The 17,746-nt window shown below is 52.1% G+C and overlaps 1 protein-coding gene across 6 annotated transcripts in view; it reads left to right on the forward strand.

Annotated features, from left to right (window-relative positions):
• The first annotated feature begins 1,607 nt into the window (after positions 1-1,607).
• The window catches only part of DOT1L (DOT1 like histone lysine methyltransferase), a 51,574-nt gene continuing 35,435 nt past the window's right edge, over positions 1,608-17,746 (forward strand). For all 6 annotated transcript variants that reach the window (XM_020905957.2, XM_020905961.2, XM_020905958.2 and 3 more), the window contains exons 1-2: positions 1,608-1,913; positions 11,906-11,949. In XM_020905957.2, coding sequence (XP_020761616.2) covers positions 1,833-1,913; positions 11,906-11,949 — 125 coding nt within the window. In that variant the 5' untranslated portion in view covers positions 1,608-1,832. The remainder of the gene's footprint in view (positions 1,914-11,905; positions 11,950-17,746) is intronic.

Consider the following 17,746-nt stretch of genomic DNA (forward strand, 5'->3'; position numbering starts at 1 on the left):
TGCATGCGAAGTACCTTCAGCCATGTTCAACTCTTTGTTGCCCCATGGACTGTAGCCCGCCAGGTTCCTACATCCATGGGGGTTCTCCAGGCAAGAACACTGGAGTGGGTTGCCGTGCCCTCCTGTGGTCTATACAGAGTACATCATGTGAAATGCTGGGCTAGATGAATCACAAGATGGAATCAAGATTGCTGGGAGAAATATCAACAACCTTAGATATGCAGATGATACCACTCAAATGGCAGAAAATGAGGAGGAACTAAAGAGCCTCTTAGTGAGGGTGAAAGAGGAGAATTAAAAAGTTGACTTGAAAAAAAAAAGTTGACTTGAAACTCAACATTCGGAAAACTAAGATCACAGCATCTGGTCCCACCACTTAATGGCAAATAAATGGGGAAAAAAGGAAGCAGTGACAGATTTCATTTTCTCACTGTAGGCTTCCCAGGTGGCTCAGTGGTAAAGAATCCACCTTCCAGGGCAGGAGACACAGGAGATGCGTATTTGATCACTGAATTGAGAAGATCCCCTGGAGGAGGAAATGGAAACCCACTCCAGTATTCTTGCTGGGAAATCCCATGGACAGAGGGGCCTGGTGGGCTCTGTCCATGGAGTCGCAAAGAGTTGGACATGATTAAGCACACACATACAAAATCACTGCAGATGGTGACTGCAACCACGAAATTAAAAGATCCTTGCTTCTTGGAAGGATACTATGACAAACCTAGACAGCATATTAAGAAACAGAGACATCACTTTGCCAACAATGGTCCATATATAGTCAAAGCTGTTTTTTCCAGTAGTCACGTATGGATGTGAGATTTGGACCATAAAGAAGCCCAAGCACCAAAGAATTGATGCTTTTGAACTATGGTGCTGAAGACTCTTGAGAGTCCCTCCAGATTGAAAAGACAAACCGGTCAATCCTAAAGGAAATCAACCCTGAATATTCACTGGAAAGACTGATCCTGAAGCTTAACCTCTAATACTTTCGCTACTTGACGGGAAAAGAACACTCACTGGAAAAGACCCTGATGCTGTGAAAGATTGAGGGCAAAAGGAGAAGGGGGTGGCAGAGGATGAGACGGTTAGATAGCATCACTGACTCAATTCACTGACATGAATTTGAGCAAATTTGGGGGGTTAGTGGAGGATACAGGAGCCTGGCGTGCTGCAGTCCATGGGGTCACAAAAAGTTGGATACAACTTACCGACTGAACAACAATAGGCTAAATACATGGCATTCTTGTGACCAGAAACTGGGTCTGTGCCGGTCACCTTTAATAAGAAATTATACTTTTATTATGGGGGGGGGGAGGGTGTTCCTGTCAGCCAAGAGCGGGTTTCGAACCCTTCATCTCAGGCCTCCCGGGGTCTCCCCGGGTTCCCGCTTGGGGCTGGTGGGGGCAGCCGAGGGCAGCCGAGGACGTGCGTGCGTGCGTGCGTGGTGCGTGGGAGCGGGAGAGCCCACGGGGCGGGCCGGCGGGGGGGGCGCACGAGGCGCGGCGGGCGGGGCAGCGGGAGCGCACCGCCTCCTCGCGCCCAGGCCCCCCCGCGCGCGCGCCGCGAGTGGTTCAGCCCGGCCCCCGGCTCATTGTGCTCGTCTCACGCCGGCCCAAGATGGCGGCGGCGCTGGAGGCTCCGGGCCTGTGACCACAAAGAGGGAGCCGGGGGCTGGACGGGAGCGCGGTGGCGGCGGCTGAGGCCCAGGCCAGGCCCCCTCCCCTCAGCCTCCCGCCCGCCCTCCTCCGCCCGTCCGCCCCGCCCCCGACGGCGGGGCCCCGCCCCTCCCCCAACCGCCCGACTAGCATGGTGCGGCGGCCGTGCGCGCCGACATGGGGGAGAAGCTGGAGCTGAGGCTCAAGTCGCCCGTGGGGGCCGAGCCCGCCGTCTACCCATGGCCGCTGCCGGTCTACGTGAGTGCCGCCCCTCTCTTCCCTTAACCCCTTCTCCCCAGACCCCCACCCCCCAGTCCCCGCTGCGCGTGGTGGGCCCACCGAGAAACCGAGCGACTCGAGCCCCCAACCTTCCCCGGGACCCCCCATTCCCGCCCCGCCGGATTCCCGGCGGCCGTTTCCAAGCCCCGCGCGCAGAGTGGGCAGCGGGGAACCCGGGCCGGCCGAGGGCGCAGACTGGGCCGCGGGGACCCTGCGCCTCCGAGGGGCGCCCGAGCCGGGCTGCCGTTGGTCCTGCGGGGCTGGGGACCCCCCGTTCCCCGGGCCTGAACGGCCGGCGGGCTTGCCTTTCCGTACTTTATGATTTGACGTGTGGGGTTTCTCTTTGCTGGTAGTTTATTCTTGGCGCTGTCACCGTGCTCAGCTTTTTTATTTTTGAGGAAACCCTTTCCTCCTTCTTTCCAGTTGTTAATTTTGTAAATTAGGCATTTTGTCTCTCTAATTTTGAGTGGCAGGACTGGCTAGAGCTTTGGAAAGGAAGCGTCCTGTTCCCGAATCTTGGGTGGGCTGGCCGGACCCTTGGCAAGGACGCGTCATGTTCCCTAATTTGAGTGGGTGGGCTGGCCGGACCTTTGGAAAGGAGGCGTCCTGTTCCCTGATCTTGTGTGGCCTTTGGAAAATTGACAGGCCGAACGGAAATTTACACAGGCGTCCGGGTGATTCCAGACATGCAGGGCGCGGGGTGGGCGCCCCGGCTCCTGTCCCCGGTGGCGGCGTGGGTGCGCGTGTCCGTGTCCCAGGGACCGCGCTCCGGCTGGGCAGCGCGCCTTCGGGAGGGAAAGCACAGCGGGCGCGGTGGGCGGGCGCTTTTGGGGCGCCCTTTCGCGCGCTCGGCTTGCGGGGGGACCGGCCTCCACGGGACCCGGCGGGGAAGCCCGCGCGCCCCGCCCCTCGCGCGGGCTCCGTGTGTGTCAGTTTTTGGAAACTGTCGCGGCCAGGGGCGGGGTCGGGACGCTGGGACCGCCCGGGAGCCGACGTTGGCTCCTGGCCCTGGTGCTCCGCGGTTCTCCGAGGTCGGAGGCTTTCCAGCCCGCCGAGCGCACCGGCGCTTTCTATTTTTGCGCTTCCTGCGCCCGGAGGCGCGGCTGAGCCCGGGCTCTGGCTTTTCCGGTTGGGTAGCTCTGTGTCGCCCTGGCGCGCGGCCTGAGCAGTGGGCAGGGCGGGGAGACGACCCAGGGGACGGAAACTGAAAGTGGGGAGAACCTTCAAAACTCCAGTTGATCCACCTGCCTCCCTCTCTGCCCCCGTTACTGCACTCGTCTTGTACCAGTACGTTGGCCGGCACATTTTTCAAAATGTAATTTGTTTATCCTCAGTAGACATGGAGTGTGGTTCACTTGTAGCTCACAGTTCTAGAGTATTTGACAGATCATTGCAGTCAGGCAGCAGAACAATCCCATCAAACCATCTGCTGCCCTTTGGCATAAACTCGTCTCTTGCTTCCTGGCCACCAGTCTCATCTCCGTCCCTAAGGTTTTGGCTTTTCTGGAAAGTCAAGTAAATGGAGTCAACGATGTGTAGCTTTTTGACTCTGGCTGCTTTGGCTCAGCAAAATGTGTGTGAGATTCATGCCCGTTGTTGAGGGTGTGAGAAGTCACTCCTTTTCCCTGCTGTGCAGTTTTGAGACGATCAGGAATAGAGCAGCTGAACAGCCCAGGGCAGGTGAACTTGGATTTTCACCTCACTTGGGAGAACACTCTGGGAGTCAGACTGGGGTCTGTGCTGAATATCTGTTTAACAACATTCCTGCATCTCAGAAATTGGTATTTTTCCAAAATTGGTATTTTGAGTATCAGGAGAATTTAGAAATCCACTGTGACCCAGCACTGAAGCACCTGAAACTAAGATGAAGGTTCATCTGGAGATGGTCCCACTGTTGCCATCACCATCAAGGCCACAGAGGCCTGTTCAGTTCAGTTCAGTCGCTCAGTCATGTCCGACTCTTTGCGACCCCATGGATTGCAGCACGCCAGGCCTCCCTGTCTATCACCAACTCCCCGAGTTTACTCAAACTCATGTCCATTGAGTCGGTGATGCCATCCAACCACCTCATCCTCTGTCTTCCCCTTCTCTTCCTGCCTTCAATCTTTCCCAGCTTCAGAGTCTTTTCAAATGAGTCAGCTCTTCGCATCAGGTGGCCAAAGTATTGGAGTTTCAGCTTCAACATGAGTCCTTCCAGTGAATATTTAGGACTCATTTCCTTTAGGATTGACTGGTTGCATCTCCTTGCAGTCCAAGGGACTCTAAATAGAGTCTTCTCCAACACCACAGTTCAAAAGCATCAATTCTTCAGTGCTCAGCTTTCTTTATAATAAAGTCCAGCTGTCACATCCATACATGACTACTGGAAAAACCATAGCCTTGACTAGACAGACCTTTGTTGGCAAAGTAATGTCTCTGCTTTTTTTTTTTAAATGTCTCTGCTTTTCAATATGCTGTCTAGGTTGGTCATAACTTTCCTTCCAAAGAGTAAGTGTCTTTTAATTTCATGGCTGTGGTCACCATCTGCAGTGATTTTGGAGCCCCCCAAAATAAAGTCTGCTACTGTTTCCACTGTTTCCCCATCTATTTGCCATGAAGTGATGGGACTGGATGCCGTAATCTTAGTTTTCTGAATGTTAAGCTTTAAGCCAACTTTTCCACTGTCTTTCACTTTCATCAAGAGGCTCTTTAGTTCTTCTTCATTTTATGCCATAAGGGTGGTGTCATCTGCATATCTGAGGTTATTGATATTTCTCCCGGCAATCTTGATTCCAGCTTGTGCTTCATCCAGCCCAGCGTTTCTCATGATGTACTCTGCATGTAAGTTAAATAAGCAGGGTGACAATATACAGAGGTCTGTAACCTTTGTCAGAAAGACATCGTGTGTGTCCAGGTCCCAGCGGGAGCTGGCTTTCCAGTGGTGGGCGGGTCTGAACTCGAGAGCGTCTTTCCCTTTCTGGCAGGACCTCACTTGGCAGGATTCAGGGTATGCTGCCTGCCTGGCTGGGCACTCCATCTGAGCTCAGCAGCCATTCCTGGGGTGGCAGTCCCAAAACCAGGCAGTCGGGGGGGCTGTGCCATGGTCAGCAAGTTGCAACCTTCCTAAAGCAGTGCGGTGACGTCTGCTCCCGTCCCATGTCCCCTCTGGGGGATTTTGCTTTCTCACAGGAAGTGAGGGGGCAGAACTTTTATTATAAGAGTTCATATTTTGTGATGACTCGATGATGAGTACATTAAGAAAATGGGCCACTTCCAGGAGCATAGCCTTTCCAAAGGTCAAATTACTCATGTGACCACAGGTTCGAAAAGACTGAGCTTGCTTGTTGCATTGATTCATTCATTCATCCTGCAAGCACCTCCTGGATATCTCCAGTGTTCGAGGGGGAGCGGAGCACAGTACACAGTGTTCTTGCTCTCCGGAAACTTATGAACAAGGGTCGGTTGGTGGTCTATAAACCCAGAGGGGCAATGGAGGTGTAGTGCCCTGGGGATGAGGTACTGGAGGGTGGGGCTGAGGGAGGGTGAGTGGCTTCTCCGAAGAGGGGGCACCCACAGGAGGAAGTGCAAACAGCCACAATCTTCCACATTCGGAAATGTCCAGCTTCTGAAACGGGTTTTTGTGCAGTTGACAAATAAGAGGGCGTGGTGCAGGGCCAGTTTTGTTCCTTCTGTCGCAGAGTTCCCAGATGTCCACTTGCAGCTTATGGCAGTGTTGCTAAAGCAGGATGGGCCTTCTCTTGGTGGAAAACTGGGTCTCAGCTCAGGAGGGAGCAGGTGCCTGGTGGCCGGGACGGAGGTTGCGAGGGCGGGCAGTAGTCCTTCCCCTCGGTGACTCATGGTGGCCGTGGGTGTGGAGCAGCCTCAGTGTGACTGTCCCTGCCTGCCTCCGCAAGCACGAGTCTCTGATGAATGCTGAGCCGTCATGCCCCAGACTCAGCTGTGAGTAGTAGCTGAGGTGGGCGGCTGGCTGAGCCATCCCTCCCTATGACTCAGAAAATATTTTCTGCTCTGACCTCTGTGTGCGTGAGTGAGCGCTGACTAATGTGAGCTCAGGTGGAAGTCAGGTTAACCCTCTGACGGCTCTCCATGGGTGAGGTGACCACTTTAGAGAGGAAGGCATCATCGGAAAAGCCTGGTACCCTGCATGTGGCTGTCAGCTTCTGTACCCTGATCCCTGACATCCAAGTGTCCTGGAGTAGGCAGGCTGAGTACTCTGTTCCTGGTGGGAGGAGCCAGTGGCACCGGAACTTGAGGTGTTCACTAGGGAAGAGGTGGTGGAGCTGTGGGCCACCTGCCCCAGTCTTCCTCTGGGAGTCCTGTCCTTTTTTCTTAGTTAAACTTTTTGTTTTGAAGTAATCACAGATTCTTGTACAGTTGTAAGAAATGAGACAGAGGCACCGCATGTTCTCTTCTCTCAGTTTCTCCTGATGGTGACATCTTTTGAAGTTGAGCACGATGTATTGTTTCATTGGCCTTGGCTCATCAGGATACAGTGTTCTGGAGTCCCTGCAGGTGTGACTGGCCGTGTCTGCGGGTGCTCGTCTCCTGGGAGACCCCTCCTGCCCCTTTCTCGCTGCCCCTTCTCCGTCCTGGTGCTCTCCCCAGTTTGCGCACCTGTCTCTCCACGGGGCTAACAGTCCATTCCGTCCTCTCGCTCAGGACTGTGCCTGGGGGCCTCTTTGGCTCCTTCCCTGTCTCTTCAAGCTGTCCTGCCCTTCCCGCCGCCGGGTCTCCTGCCCCCGGCGTCTGTGGCGGTCCCGAGAATGTTCAGGGAGGACATGCCTGAGTTTGTCCGTGTCCTCCACGGCCTCCCTCGCTGCCCGCCTGCCTGACCTCCCCTCCCAACCAGCATTTCTCTTTCCTGCCCTGACTCTTTCTCCACCCATGGTCACTGTCTCAGTGCCTAGCCCAAGGGTGATTAGCCCTGGGGCAGTGTTCTTGGCACCCCTGTGTTGGACAGGGCCCTCTTCCAGCCTAGCTACCGCCCCTGAGCTGGGTGGGGAGGTCGGAGGCTCCAGCATCATGGTGTGTGACCTTGGATGGAGACGCCGTCTCCGATGGGCTGCAGTTTGAATCCCCTGCGTTAGTCATGGGGTCCGTGGCTGAGGCACGGAAGGTGCGTTAGCGCCATGCAGGGGGATGGGCGGCCCCTGGTGGAGGAATACTGCCTCTGGAACTGCTGCTGCTTTGCTCCTCAGGGACAGCAAAGGTCAGGGGGCTTGGGATGGGGACTCCCCAGAAGGATTTCCCTGTTGCATGGCTGTGTTGGACCTGTTCACAGTGGATTATGTTTTCCCTGGTCTGTGAGCGGCTCCCTGTGGTCTGCTCTGGGCTCGCCCTTGGACTGAGCCAGGCTCCCACCGAGGGGCGGGGCTGGGCCCACACCTGGTCTGGGTGTAGCCAGGTGAAGGGGCAGGACATGGGAGGAGGGGCCTTGCTGGGTCTTGTGGTTTTTGTGTTTTTTAATAACAGCTTTGTCCTAAGCTCTATGCTTTTTGAAAGTTTAGGGAGAGTGAGCCTATAATTTCAAGATACCTTAAAGAGCAAAATTTGAAGTGCCCTTCTTAGTAAATTTATTTAGAATCAAGCTTAAAACTCACCACCAGCAAATCATTTTCATAGCCTGTATGGCAGCTGAACTTTCTATTTAATTTTTCAGCACTGCTTTATTATAAGGCATAGGTTGCAAAAGATAATAAGCTATCTGTATTGTAAGCTGAACAGAATGAGAATCATAGAATAGATTTGCAGCAATTTCTTCTAAGGATAGGAAGAAAAATAGACATTTCAACTGTGCCTTTAGATTCGAAGTCAGGTTGATGGAAACAAATAGCCCCGGGTCATTCACCTTAAAACCTAAATAAAGAAACAAAACAAGTGGCCACCCAGAAGTGGAGAATTGGTATAGAATTTAAAGGCTCAAGAGACAGTTACAGGTTAACCTGGGGTATCCTCTAACGCACATTGATGAAATCTCCTTTATGTATGGTTGGGAAGATCCCCTGGAGGAGGAAATGGCAGCCCACTCTAGTATTTTTGCCTGGAGAATCCCATGGACAGAAGAGTCTGACGGGCTACAGTCCATGGGGTTGCGAAAAGTTGGACACAGCTGAGCAACTAATACCTTTTTATTTTGTCCAGATAACATTCACACCACACAGCTCACCTACCACAAGTGTACAGTTTAGCGGGTTTTACTGTACTGTATTACTGTATTCACAGAGCTGTGCAGCCATCATATCTAATCCCAGAACATTTCATCCCCTCAGAGGACCTGCATCCCCCCTCCCCAGCCCCTGACCACCAGGAACCCACTCCCTGTGTCTCTGGATTGGCCTGCTCTGCATGTTTCCCATCAGTGGAATCACACCCTGTGTGACCATCTGTGTCTGCCTTCACTGACCCTTCTCAGGGTCTGCCCACGTGGAAGCGGGTGTGGGCGCTTCTCCCCTTTGCAGTGCCAGGTGATGCTCCTGTGTGTGGAGGGACAAGTCATGGGTCTTGAGGCCCCTGGAGAGGCACTCATTTGGCCTTGGTCCTGGGGTGGCTGGCACCAGGTGCCCTGGTGGGGCATTGACAGTGATCCCTGCTGGGGGTGGGACACCGCTGGAGCGCTCAGAGCTGGAGTGCTCAAGGTGAGGCTTGCCTGGACTTTCCAGTCCTCGGGCTGGTGGCCATGCGGCCACTGGTTGCTCAGGGATCTTGGGTGAGTCTTTTTGCTGACTGGGCCCCTGGAAGGGCCTCCTGTCCTTCCTGTCCTTTGCCCTCCTTTCCCATCATGGCCTTGGCCTTGGGCTCAGGCGAGGAGAGTTCTGGTGCTGAGCTTTTGGTCATCATCTTCTCTCATTACCCCAGAGTCCCTCCCCAGCAGCCCCTCCATGTGGACCCCCACTGGCGCTCTTCTGATCTGAAGGCCTGTGGAACCTGAGAAGCGGCCAGAGCCGAGAGACTGTGAGAGCTTCCGAGTCATTCAGGTGGTCAGGGCAGCCGCTGGAAGCTGGACAGGTCCTGCAGCAGCGTTCCGAGGTTGGAGGAGGCATGTTGTCAACCATTCCCTCCTCTCTTTCTGGTGTTAGAGCTTGGGACAGCTTGAGTTCACCTCATCTCAGATGAGACCATGCTCCAGGCCCTGTGTCTTCCCAGGGGCCCCTGCAGGCCCCGCAGGAGGAGGGGCCCTGGACATGTTCTGGTTGCCTGAGGGCCCAGAGAGGGAGCACGGTCCACAGCCGGGCACATTCCTGCCACATGGTGTGGGCTCTTGCACATAGGCATTCATGGGGCCTTTCATGGTACTTCTTGTTTTGTAACCTCACAGTGGTGACTGGAGTCAAACTTATGGAATCAAATGTTTCTGGTCACTACTGCATCTTCCTCTGGCTCTCAGACTTGTTTTTGCAGGCCGTGCTTCCTTATCGGTTATCTGTGGTGTGTAACAAATCAGCCTGAAATTTAGCAACTTGAATAATATACACTGGTGATCACTCATGGTGTCTGAGGGCAGGAACTGAGAGCTGGCAGGCCAGGGAATCTGGTCAGGTACCCGCAGGAGACTGCTGCGGATGCCTCATCCAAATGCGGACAGGGCCAGAATTGTGGCTCCCCCACATGCTGCCTGAGACTCCCCAGTCCACGGGGCGAGTTCCCCTCAGAGTGAGTGTCTCAGCATTGGTGGAGAGGCCCAGACTGTCCCCCTCATTCCGTGGCTGCCCCACGACCCTGTGCACTGTCCGTATGAGCTTGTCTCTGAGTGGACCTTCAGGACAGTGTAGTGTTGTCTCTGCTGTCTGTGTTGTAGGGGCCCGGGGATGCCTGCCAGGGCTGTGGGGACTTTACTTCCTGGATGTTGTTGACCTGTGAGCATCCCAGAGACTCAGGATTTTCCTGCTGAGGTTGGGGGTGCTTTTAACAGTATATCACATCTACTCCCAGACATTTTGTTGTTATTATTTTGTTTTTGCCACCTCACATGACTTGGGGGATCTTAGCTCCCCGACCAGGGATTGAACCTGGGCCCTCAGCAGTGAGAGCGTAGACACCACCAAGGAATTCCCTGTTAATGGCATTATTGAGGTATAATTCCCACACCATGCAACTCATCTGCCCCAAGCATGCTGTTCTGTGGTTTGTGCACTGAGTGCAGTCATCACTACTACTAATTTTAGAACTTTCCATCGCCCCAGGGAGAAACCCCATCTCCATCAACATCCCCCCATCCTCCTGCCCCAGCCCCTGACAACCAGGAACCGACTCTCTGTGTCTGTGGATCTGCCTGTTCTGGACGTTTCCCATCAGTGGAATCACACCCTGTGTGTCCTTCTGTGTCTGCTTCTCTCACTGAGCATCGTGTCCTCAGGGTCCGTCCACATGGTCAGGGCTTCTCTCCTTTTCGAGGCCGAATGATGCTCCCATGCATGGAGGGACACATCTGTTTATTCATTCACCTGTCGGTGGTTGTTTGGGTGATTTCCAGTTTGGGGCTGTGGTTGTATGTGCTCACTTCTTTTGGGCAGACACCCAGAGATGAATTGCTGTGTTGAGGGGGGCCTGTTTCACCTTTTGAGGAGCTACCAGCTGCCCCCACCATTCTGATGTTTGCCATGAGGTGTTGGGGCCTGTTGCTCCCACCTGTGGTTCTTCCCCAAGGTGTTGGGTCAGCGGCGGTGATGCTGGGGCTTGGGCACCCCATGCCAGGAGCCACTGATCTGCCGGACTGTCCAGTGTTGGACGGCACGCACTCCACCTCCCGCCCCGCCTTGTCTAAGTGATAGGAGTTTGGTAAATGTTTACTGCTCCATCCTTGGTAAGTTGGAGGATATTCATGATAGAAGGTTGATTTTGTCCTTTGCCTTAAAAACTAAGACTTTGGGCAAACGGTCACATATTGAAATTCTATTCACAAACGTCCAGAACAGGCAAGTCCATAGAGACAGAGAGTGGATTAGTGTTTTCAGGGGCTAAGGGGAGGCCTATCTGCTGATGGGGTGAAGGAATGTTCTGGAGCTAGACAGAGGTGCTGGTTGCACAACCCTGAATGTACTGACTCCACCACGTTGCACACTCGAAGCGGGGTCTGTTCTGTGTGAGTTATCCCTCAGTAGAGCTGCTGTTAAACACCGATGAGGCTAGGGCCGTGAAAGTGGTTCTGGAGTGCTGAGTTGGGTGGGGCCCTGACCTGCGACCTGCCCTCGTGGCTGTCCTCCATCATGAAGCTGGGAAATGGTGCCCTGGGCTGAGAAGGGTGTTTGCTGTCCCAGGCAGGGCTGGTGGCTCTGGGTCTCTTACCTCACTTCCGGTTTCAGTCCGTGCTTTTCTTGGCCCTCCTCACCGAGGTTGGAGTGAAAGTGGGGTCGCGAGTTATAGACGTCCGTGCACGCACCCTCACTTGTATTTTTTTGGCCACACTGCACAGCATGTGGGATTTTGGTTCCCTGACCAGGGATTGAACCCACGCCCCTTGCATTGGAAGCACGGGGTCTTAACCACTGGAAGTCCTCCCTGGGTTTCTGCGAGGTGTCCAGTTCGCTGGGTGCTGAGACTGCAGGGAAAGGCCAGAGCGACCTGTGATGTGCCCGTTGGGAAGAGAGGCTGGGAGGGCACTGCTGTGGCCGGGCAGGATGAAGGCTGCTCACCCACTCCCGGCAGTGACAGGACCCTTGTTTCCCATTTTACAGATGGAAGCCAAGGCCTGCAGAGGGTCAGGGACTCAGAGCCTGTGGCTGCCAGGCTGCAGGAATGCCCAGGAGAGCCTTGGGAAAGGAGGGTTGGAGGTTGAACTCTGGCCCAGCCCCTTCCCTTCTCTGCTGCCTGCTGGGTACCCCCAAGGCCGGCGTGCCACTTGTGGCAGGGATCCCAGTGCCATGGGTGGGGAAATGAGGTGGGAATGCCTGGGGGCTGGAGCACCTGCCTCCTCTGGCTGCCACTGTCACCAAGGCTGGAGGGACGGCTCTAAACCCTGTCCCATTGTCTTTCAGGACAAACACCATGATGCTGCTCATGAAATCATCGAGACCATCAGGTGAGTGTGGCACCTGCTGGGGTGGGGCCTGGGGATGGGGCCTCAGGTGGGCCCCAGCACCTAGCCGTGCACTCTGACTCTCACCCCAGGCTCCTGGCCCTTGCTTTCAGCCCCCACATGTCAGCCTTCCTGTTCCTCCAACCACGGCGAACCCAGGGAAACTGTGACTGGGGTCAGGGCTCAGGTGCCTGGGTGTGACCCAGCACAGGGCCTGGTGCTTTGTGAGCTTCCTGTGGGCAGGGGTGGAATCCCCAGTGACAGGTTCCCACAGGCCCCCTCCCTTTCCCCTCATCACTGCTTTCCTCTCCTGTCATGGGGGGTTGGGTTTGGGCCACTCCTCCCCATGTGAGCCCACCCCTTGTGTGGAGGAGGGCAGGCACCCGGCAGGCTGACCTGGGCAGCTCCAGGAGGAAGGCCCCTGCGGTATTTTTGGTGGGCGTCCTCCTCACACTGGACCTGAGCATTTGCGATGGCCTCTGGAGTGACCAAGGCTCGGCGTTCTGTGACCACTCTCTCCTGGCTCCGGCACCTCCCTCGTGCCGTTATATCCTCTCAAATCTGCAGTGGCCAGGCTGGCAGTGCCCTGTGGAGGAGGCCTCGTCCTGCCCCTAGCAGCCAAGTGGCTCAGCCTCCTGAGCGCGTCTGCTTCAGTCTCGGGGCCGAGCCGGGCCTCTGTGCAGGATTGTCTGGGAGACTGAGTGAAGTCTTGTTTGCCTCTCACAGGGTGGGCCTGACTGGGGTGGTGCTGAGAATGTGGGATCTACATTTTTTAATAGTGTAATCCACAAACCAGTTGGTTGGTGGAGTAGTGCTATGACTGGCTTAGTTTAGTTCATTTTTAAAGAAGGCTACCAGTTAGGGGCTTCCCAGGGGGCTCATTGTAAAAAATTTACCTGCCAGTGCAGGAGATGAGGGAAACATGAGTTAAATCCCTGGGTCAGGAAGATATCCTGTAGGAGGAAATGGCACCCCACTCCAGTTTCTTGCCTGAAAAAATATCCCATGGACAGAGGAGTCTGGCGGTCTCTAGTTTATGGGATCGCAAGAGAGTCGGACATGACAGCGACTGAGCACCCACATGTGTCAGTCAGGAAGTGAGGCCATGTGGTTAGACGAGGGGCTCCAAGTTGGCCAGCCTGGGTTCCCCCCCCCCACCTCCCTTGGGCCGAGCGAGTTCTGGGGGCGGATTGGCCTCATTACCCGCTTCTTCCTGCAGGGAGGGAGTGCCCCTGTGGTGCAGGGCAGTAGGACTCGGTGCAGCTGGCCAGCCAGAACCAGGTTCTCTGGAACCTCTAGGTGACTGGGTCTTCTCTGGGTCTGGCAGGGCCGGCTCCCCATCCTCAAGTCTACAGGCTACTTCATTCCTTCCCTCTTGTCTCCACAGCTGGCTTTTTCCCACTGGTAAAGATGGCAGCCACCTGTTTAGTTTCTTCTCTTATCTTACTTTTCTTCCTGGAGGATTTCTGACATGCCCAGAAATGGACAGTGTATGTGACGAGCCCACGTGCCCGTCACCCAGCCTGGCGTTTGTTTTACCTGTGCCGCCATCCACTTTCCTCCTTTTCCGCGTGTTTCCTGGGACAGTCAAGGTGTGACTGAAGTACAGGAGGGAGACCACCTGTTTGGAGTGAGCATGTTGGCCAGTGTGGATGTGTGGGTTTCCCCTTGTACCTCTGTGAGAAGGAGTCACCCCTGTTTGCCTGGGCCCCCTGTCAGCCCCCTCCCTCCACTCCTGTCCCTAGGCAGCCCAGCCTGCTTTCTGTTGCTGTGGATTACTTTGCATTTTCTAGAATTTTACATTTTTTAAAAGTGTGTCAAAGGCTTTTCTTTCTTATTCCTGAGGAGTGCACCATTGGCGCATCCTTTCACCAGATGACAGACACGTTTGGGTGGTTTCTGATTTTTGGCAGTTGTAAATAAAGCTGTTGTAAACACTCCATGGAGGTCTTTGTGTGGACGTGTCTTCCTTCATTCTGGGTAAATACCTTGGAATGAGGCTGCTGGATTGTGCTTGAAGGAAGGCTGCCCCTTCCAAGCTGCAGGCAGCTGTTCAGGACTGTTCCTGTGACTCCCACGTTGGCAGGGCATGTTAACAGGGTCGTTTTTGCTGGTCCAGTTTGAGTCCTGTGGTAGTGTCATTGTGGTTTTAATGAGAATTTTCTTAATAGTTAATGATGTTCATTGTCTTTTGCCTGGTTTTAAAGAAACTGGTTGTTTTTTGATTATTGAATTTTGAGCATTTGTTATCATTCGGTTTATCCTTTATTAGGTATGTGTTTTGTGAATATTTTCTTTCAGTCTGTGGCTTGTCTCTTCATGTTCATAAGAGTGTCTTTTAAAGAGCAGATATCTTAAATTTTGATAGAAGTCTAATTTATCAACTTTTTTCTTTTATAATTTGCAGCTTTTTGCATGCTGAGATATGTGTGCCTAACTTGAGGTCACAAAGATTTTCTGCCATGGTTTCTGGAAGTTTTATGGTTTAGGTTTTACATTTACATCTTTTTATCCACTCTGAGTGAACTTTTTTTTTTTTCCACTCTGAGTGAACTTTTACATGAGGTGCAGAGCATGGTTGAGGCCTGTTGCTTCGCATGTGAGTGTCCCGCAGTTCCAGCAGCATTTGTTGATGAAACTGTCCTCTCTCTCTGGAATTTCCTTGTCACCTTTGTGGAAGATCAGTTGACAGTGTATGAGGTGCTTTCTTTCTAGAATCTCTTGCAGTGCCACTGACACACGGCTCTGTCCTTTGGGCAGTACCACAGCTTTATGGTAAGCTTTGGAATCACAGGAAGTCCTCCATTTTTATTCTTCTTTTTAAGTTGCTTTGGTTATTTCACCTCTTTTGCATTTCCACGTAAATTTTAGAATCAGCCTGTTGATTTTTGCACAATTTATTTGGGAATTGTATTGAATCTGTAGGTCATTTTGCAGAGATTTGCCATCACACTTGAGTCTTCCAGTCCATGAACATGGTATGGGTCTCTGCTTGCTCAGGCCTTTCAGCTCTTCTCTTGGCAGCGCTCTGGCATTGCAGCATGGAGGTCTTGGACAACCATTTGTTAGATTTATTCCTAGCTCATTCATGCTTTTGGCACTACTGTTAAGTGGGATTGTGTGTTAAATTTCATGTGCTGTTTGTCTGTTACTTGTGGGTAAAATACAATTGATATTTGTATGTTAACCATGACCTTGTGCTCAATTCATCAATTCTAGTAGTAGTTTTGTACATTTCCTGGGACTTGCTGTGGAAATAAAAATAATTGTATCACCTGTTATTTCTTTTTCTTGGCATTACTGAATTGGCTGGGACCTTTGAGACTGTTTTGTGATAAAGTGGGAGGAGGTTGCATTCTTATCTTTTCCCTCATGTCTGGGGCAGGGATGTTAGATTTAGTCTTCTACCTTGGAGGTGACGTTAGCTCACAGACGCCCAGTACAAGTTTGAGAACATGCTCTACTATTCCTGGTGGCATTTTCCCTAGGTGTAACAGTTGCATCATTGTTAGGCTGAAAAATAAAGAAAAAGGCCAAAGCTTCTACAGTTTAATACTGAAATACTTATGGATGAAAATGTCATGTGTGGTCTCCTTCCAGATAGCATGGAATGGGTGCAGAAAAGTGTTGCTGGTAAGAGCTCTAAGCCCAGCAAGAGGCTTGTGGCGTCTGTATGCCTTACTGTGGTGAAGTGCTGTCTTCCAGGTTTCTTTAATGTAAAGTTACTGTTTTCTCCACTTTTTGGAAAGTTATTTATTAATTTTGGGCTCTGCTGGGTCTTCATTGCTGTGAGGGCTTTTTTCCTCTAGCTGTGGAGAATGGGGGCTACTCTCCAGTTGCAGTGACAAGTTCTTCATTGTGGTGACTTCTCTTGTTGCGGAGCATGGGCTCTAGGACTCTTGGGCTTCAGTGGTTGCAGCTTCTAGTCTGTAGGACACAGGCTCAGTAGTTGTGACAGATGGGCTCAGTTGCTCAGTGACATGTGGGAGCTTCCTGGATCAGGGATCGAACCTGTGTCTCCTGCAGTGACAGGTGAATTCTTTACCACTGAGTCACCAGGGAAGCTCCTGCTTTCCCCTTTTTAATTAATAAAAATCATGGGAGAAATCCTTGGAGACTGTGCAGAGACCTGTTTCTTCTTGGACTTTTGCAACTGATTGTAGGATCCAGAAGTGAATCTCACTGCTGAGAACTAGTTACCAGGGCATTTGAAAGGCTCTTCTGTTTTGCCTTCTTCCCTTGCCCCGTTAGTCGTTGGAGCTTTTTTGGGAGGAAGGGCTGTTCCCCGTAGGCACTGGTTTCATCCTGTGGGTCCTAGCCCACTTCTGCTGTACCTGCTTTGCTCCTCAGTCATTCCCGTGCTGGCCCGGGGGGCTCTCTGGATTTGTGCTCTGGCCCCTTGACTTGACCCTCCCCGCTCCCAGCACAGCCTCACTATCTGGAACCCCAAGATGCTCCACGGCCACCTTGAATTTGCTATGTCCCAGCCCGAGTTGGCTGCTTCCCCAGAGAGCTCTGGTCTCCTCCCCTGGAGAGGAGTTTGTGCTGCTTTTTAGAGATTGAGTTGTTTGTCTTCTTATTGAGTTGTAGCGATTCTTAACATATTGTGGCTGCGAGTGTCCTGTGAGAAAAGCATGGCTGACCGTGACTTTAATGGCATCTTGATGAAGTTTTTGACTTATCAACTCATTCTTTGATGGTTAGTTGTCTGGGGCATAGCCAGGAACCTTACCTGCAGTCAGGCAGTTAGCCTCCTGTTTTTGGGGGGAAGGTCTGGGGTTTTAGGTTTTACATCCAGGTTTTAAGATCAATTGTGAATTAATCTTTGTGTCTAATGTGGGTTTGTGTTTATGGGGGTCAGGATTCTTTTTTCCCATTCAATATTCAATCCTTCCAGCCTAATTTATTGAAATATTCCTTTCCCCATCACATTGCCTTGGTGCTTTGGTCAAAAATTATTTGTTAAAATTTAGTCTATTTCTGGATTCCATATCCTGTATGGTTGATCTGTCTGTTCACCTCTCTGCCAATACCACACTCATTCTTTTTTTCTGTTGGCTGTGCATGGGCTCTGTTGTTGCAGCATGTGGACTTAGTTGCCCTGTGACATGTGGGATCTTAGTTCCCTGATCAGGGATCTGACTCTTGCCCCCTGCACTAGGCAAAGTCTTAACCACTGGACCACCAAGAAAATCCCACTGTCACACTCTTGGTTACTGTAGATTTACAGTACATCTCAAATCAAGGCAGTGTGAATTTTGCAACAGTGCTTTTTAAAATATATATATATGTATTATGTATTTGGCTGTGCTGAGTCTTACTTGCAACATAAGGGATCTTCGATCTTCATGGTGACATGCAGGATCTTTAGTTTTGGTGTGTGAGATCTATTTCCCCAACCAGGGCCGGAACCCCGGCCACCCCAGCATTGGGAGCACAGTCTTAGCCACTGGACCACCAGGGAAGTCCCAGTGCTGTTATTTTTAAAGACTATTTTGGCTCTTCTAGATTCTCTGCCCTTGTATGTCAGTTTGAGAATTGGTTTGTCTGTTTCCAAAAAAGCCTAACTGAACTTTTTTAGAGGAATCACTTTGCAGTTTAGTTTGAGGAGGATGTTTAACAGTATTTAGTCTTAAAAACAAACAAACAAACAGTATTTAGTCTTATATTTTGCAAGCATTTTTTGTTTGTGTATTTATTTATGTTGCCTTTAATTTTTGTCAGCAGTGTTTTGTTGTTTTCAGTGTAGAAGTCAAGATCATCCCTAAGTATTTATGTTTGAATGTTATTTTAAATAACA

This window comes from Odocoileus virginianus, chromosome 3 (assembly GCF_023699985.2).
Source record: "Odocoileus virginianus isolate 20LAN1187 ecotype Illinois chromosome 3, Ovbor_1.2, whole genome shotgun sequence".
Lineage (NCBI taxonomy): Eukaryota > Metazoa > Chordata > Mammalia > Artiodactyla > Cervidae > Odocoileus > Odocoileus virginianus.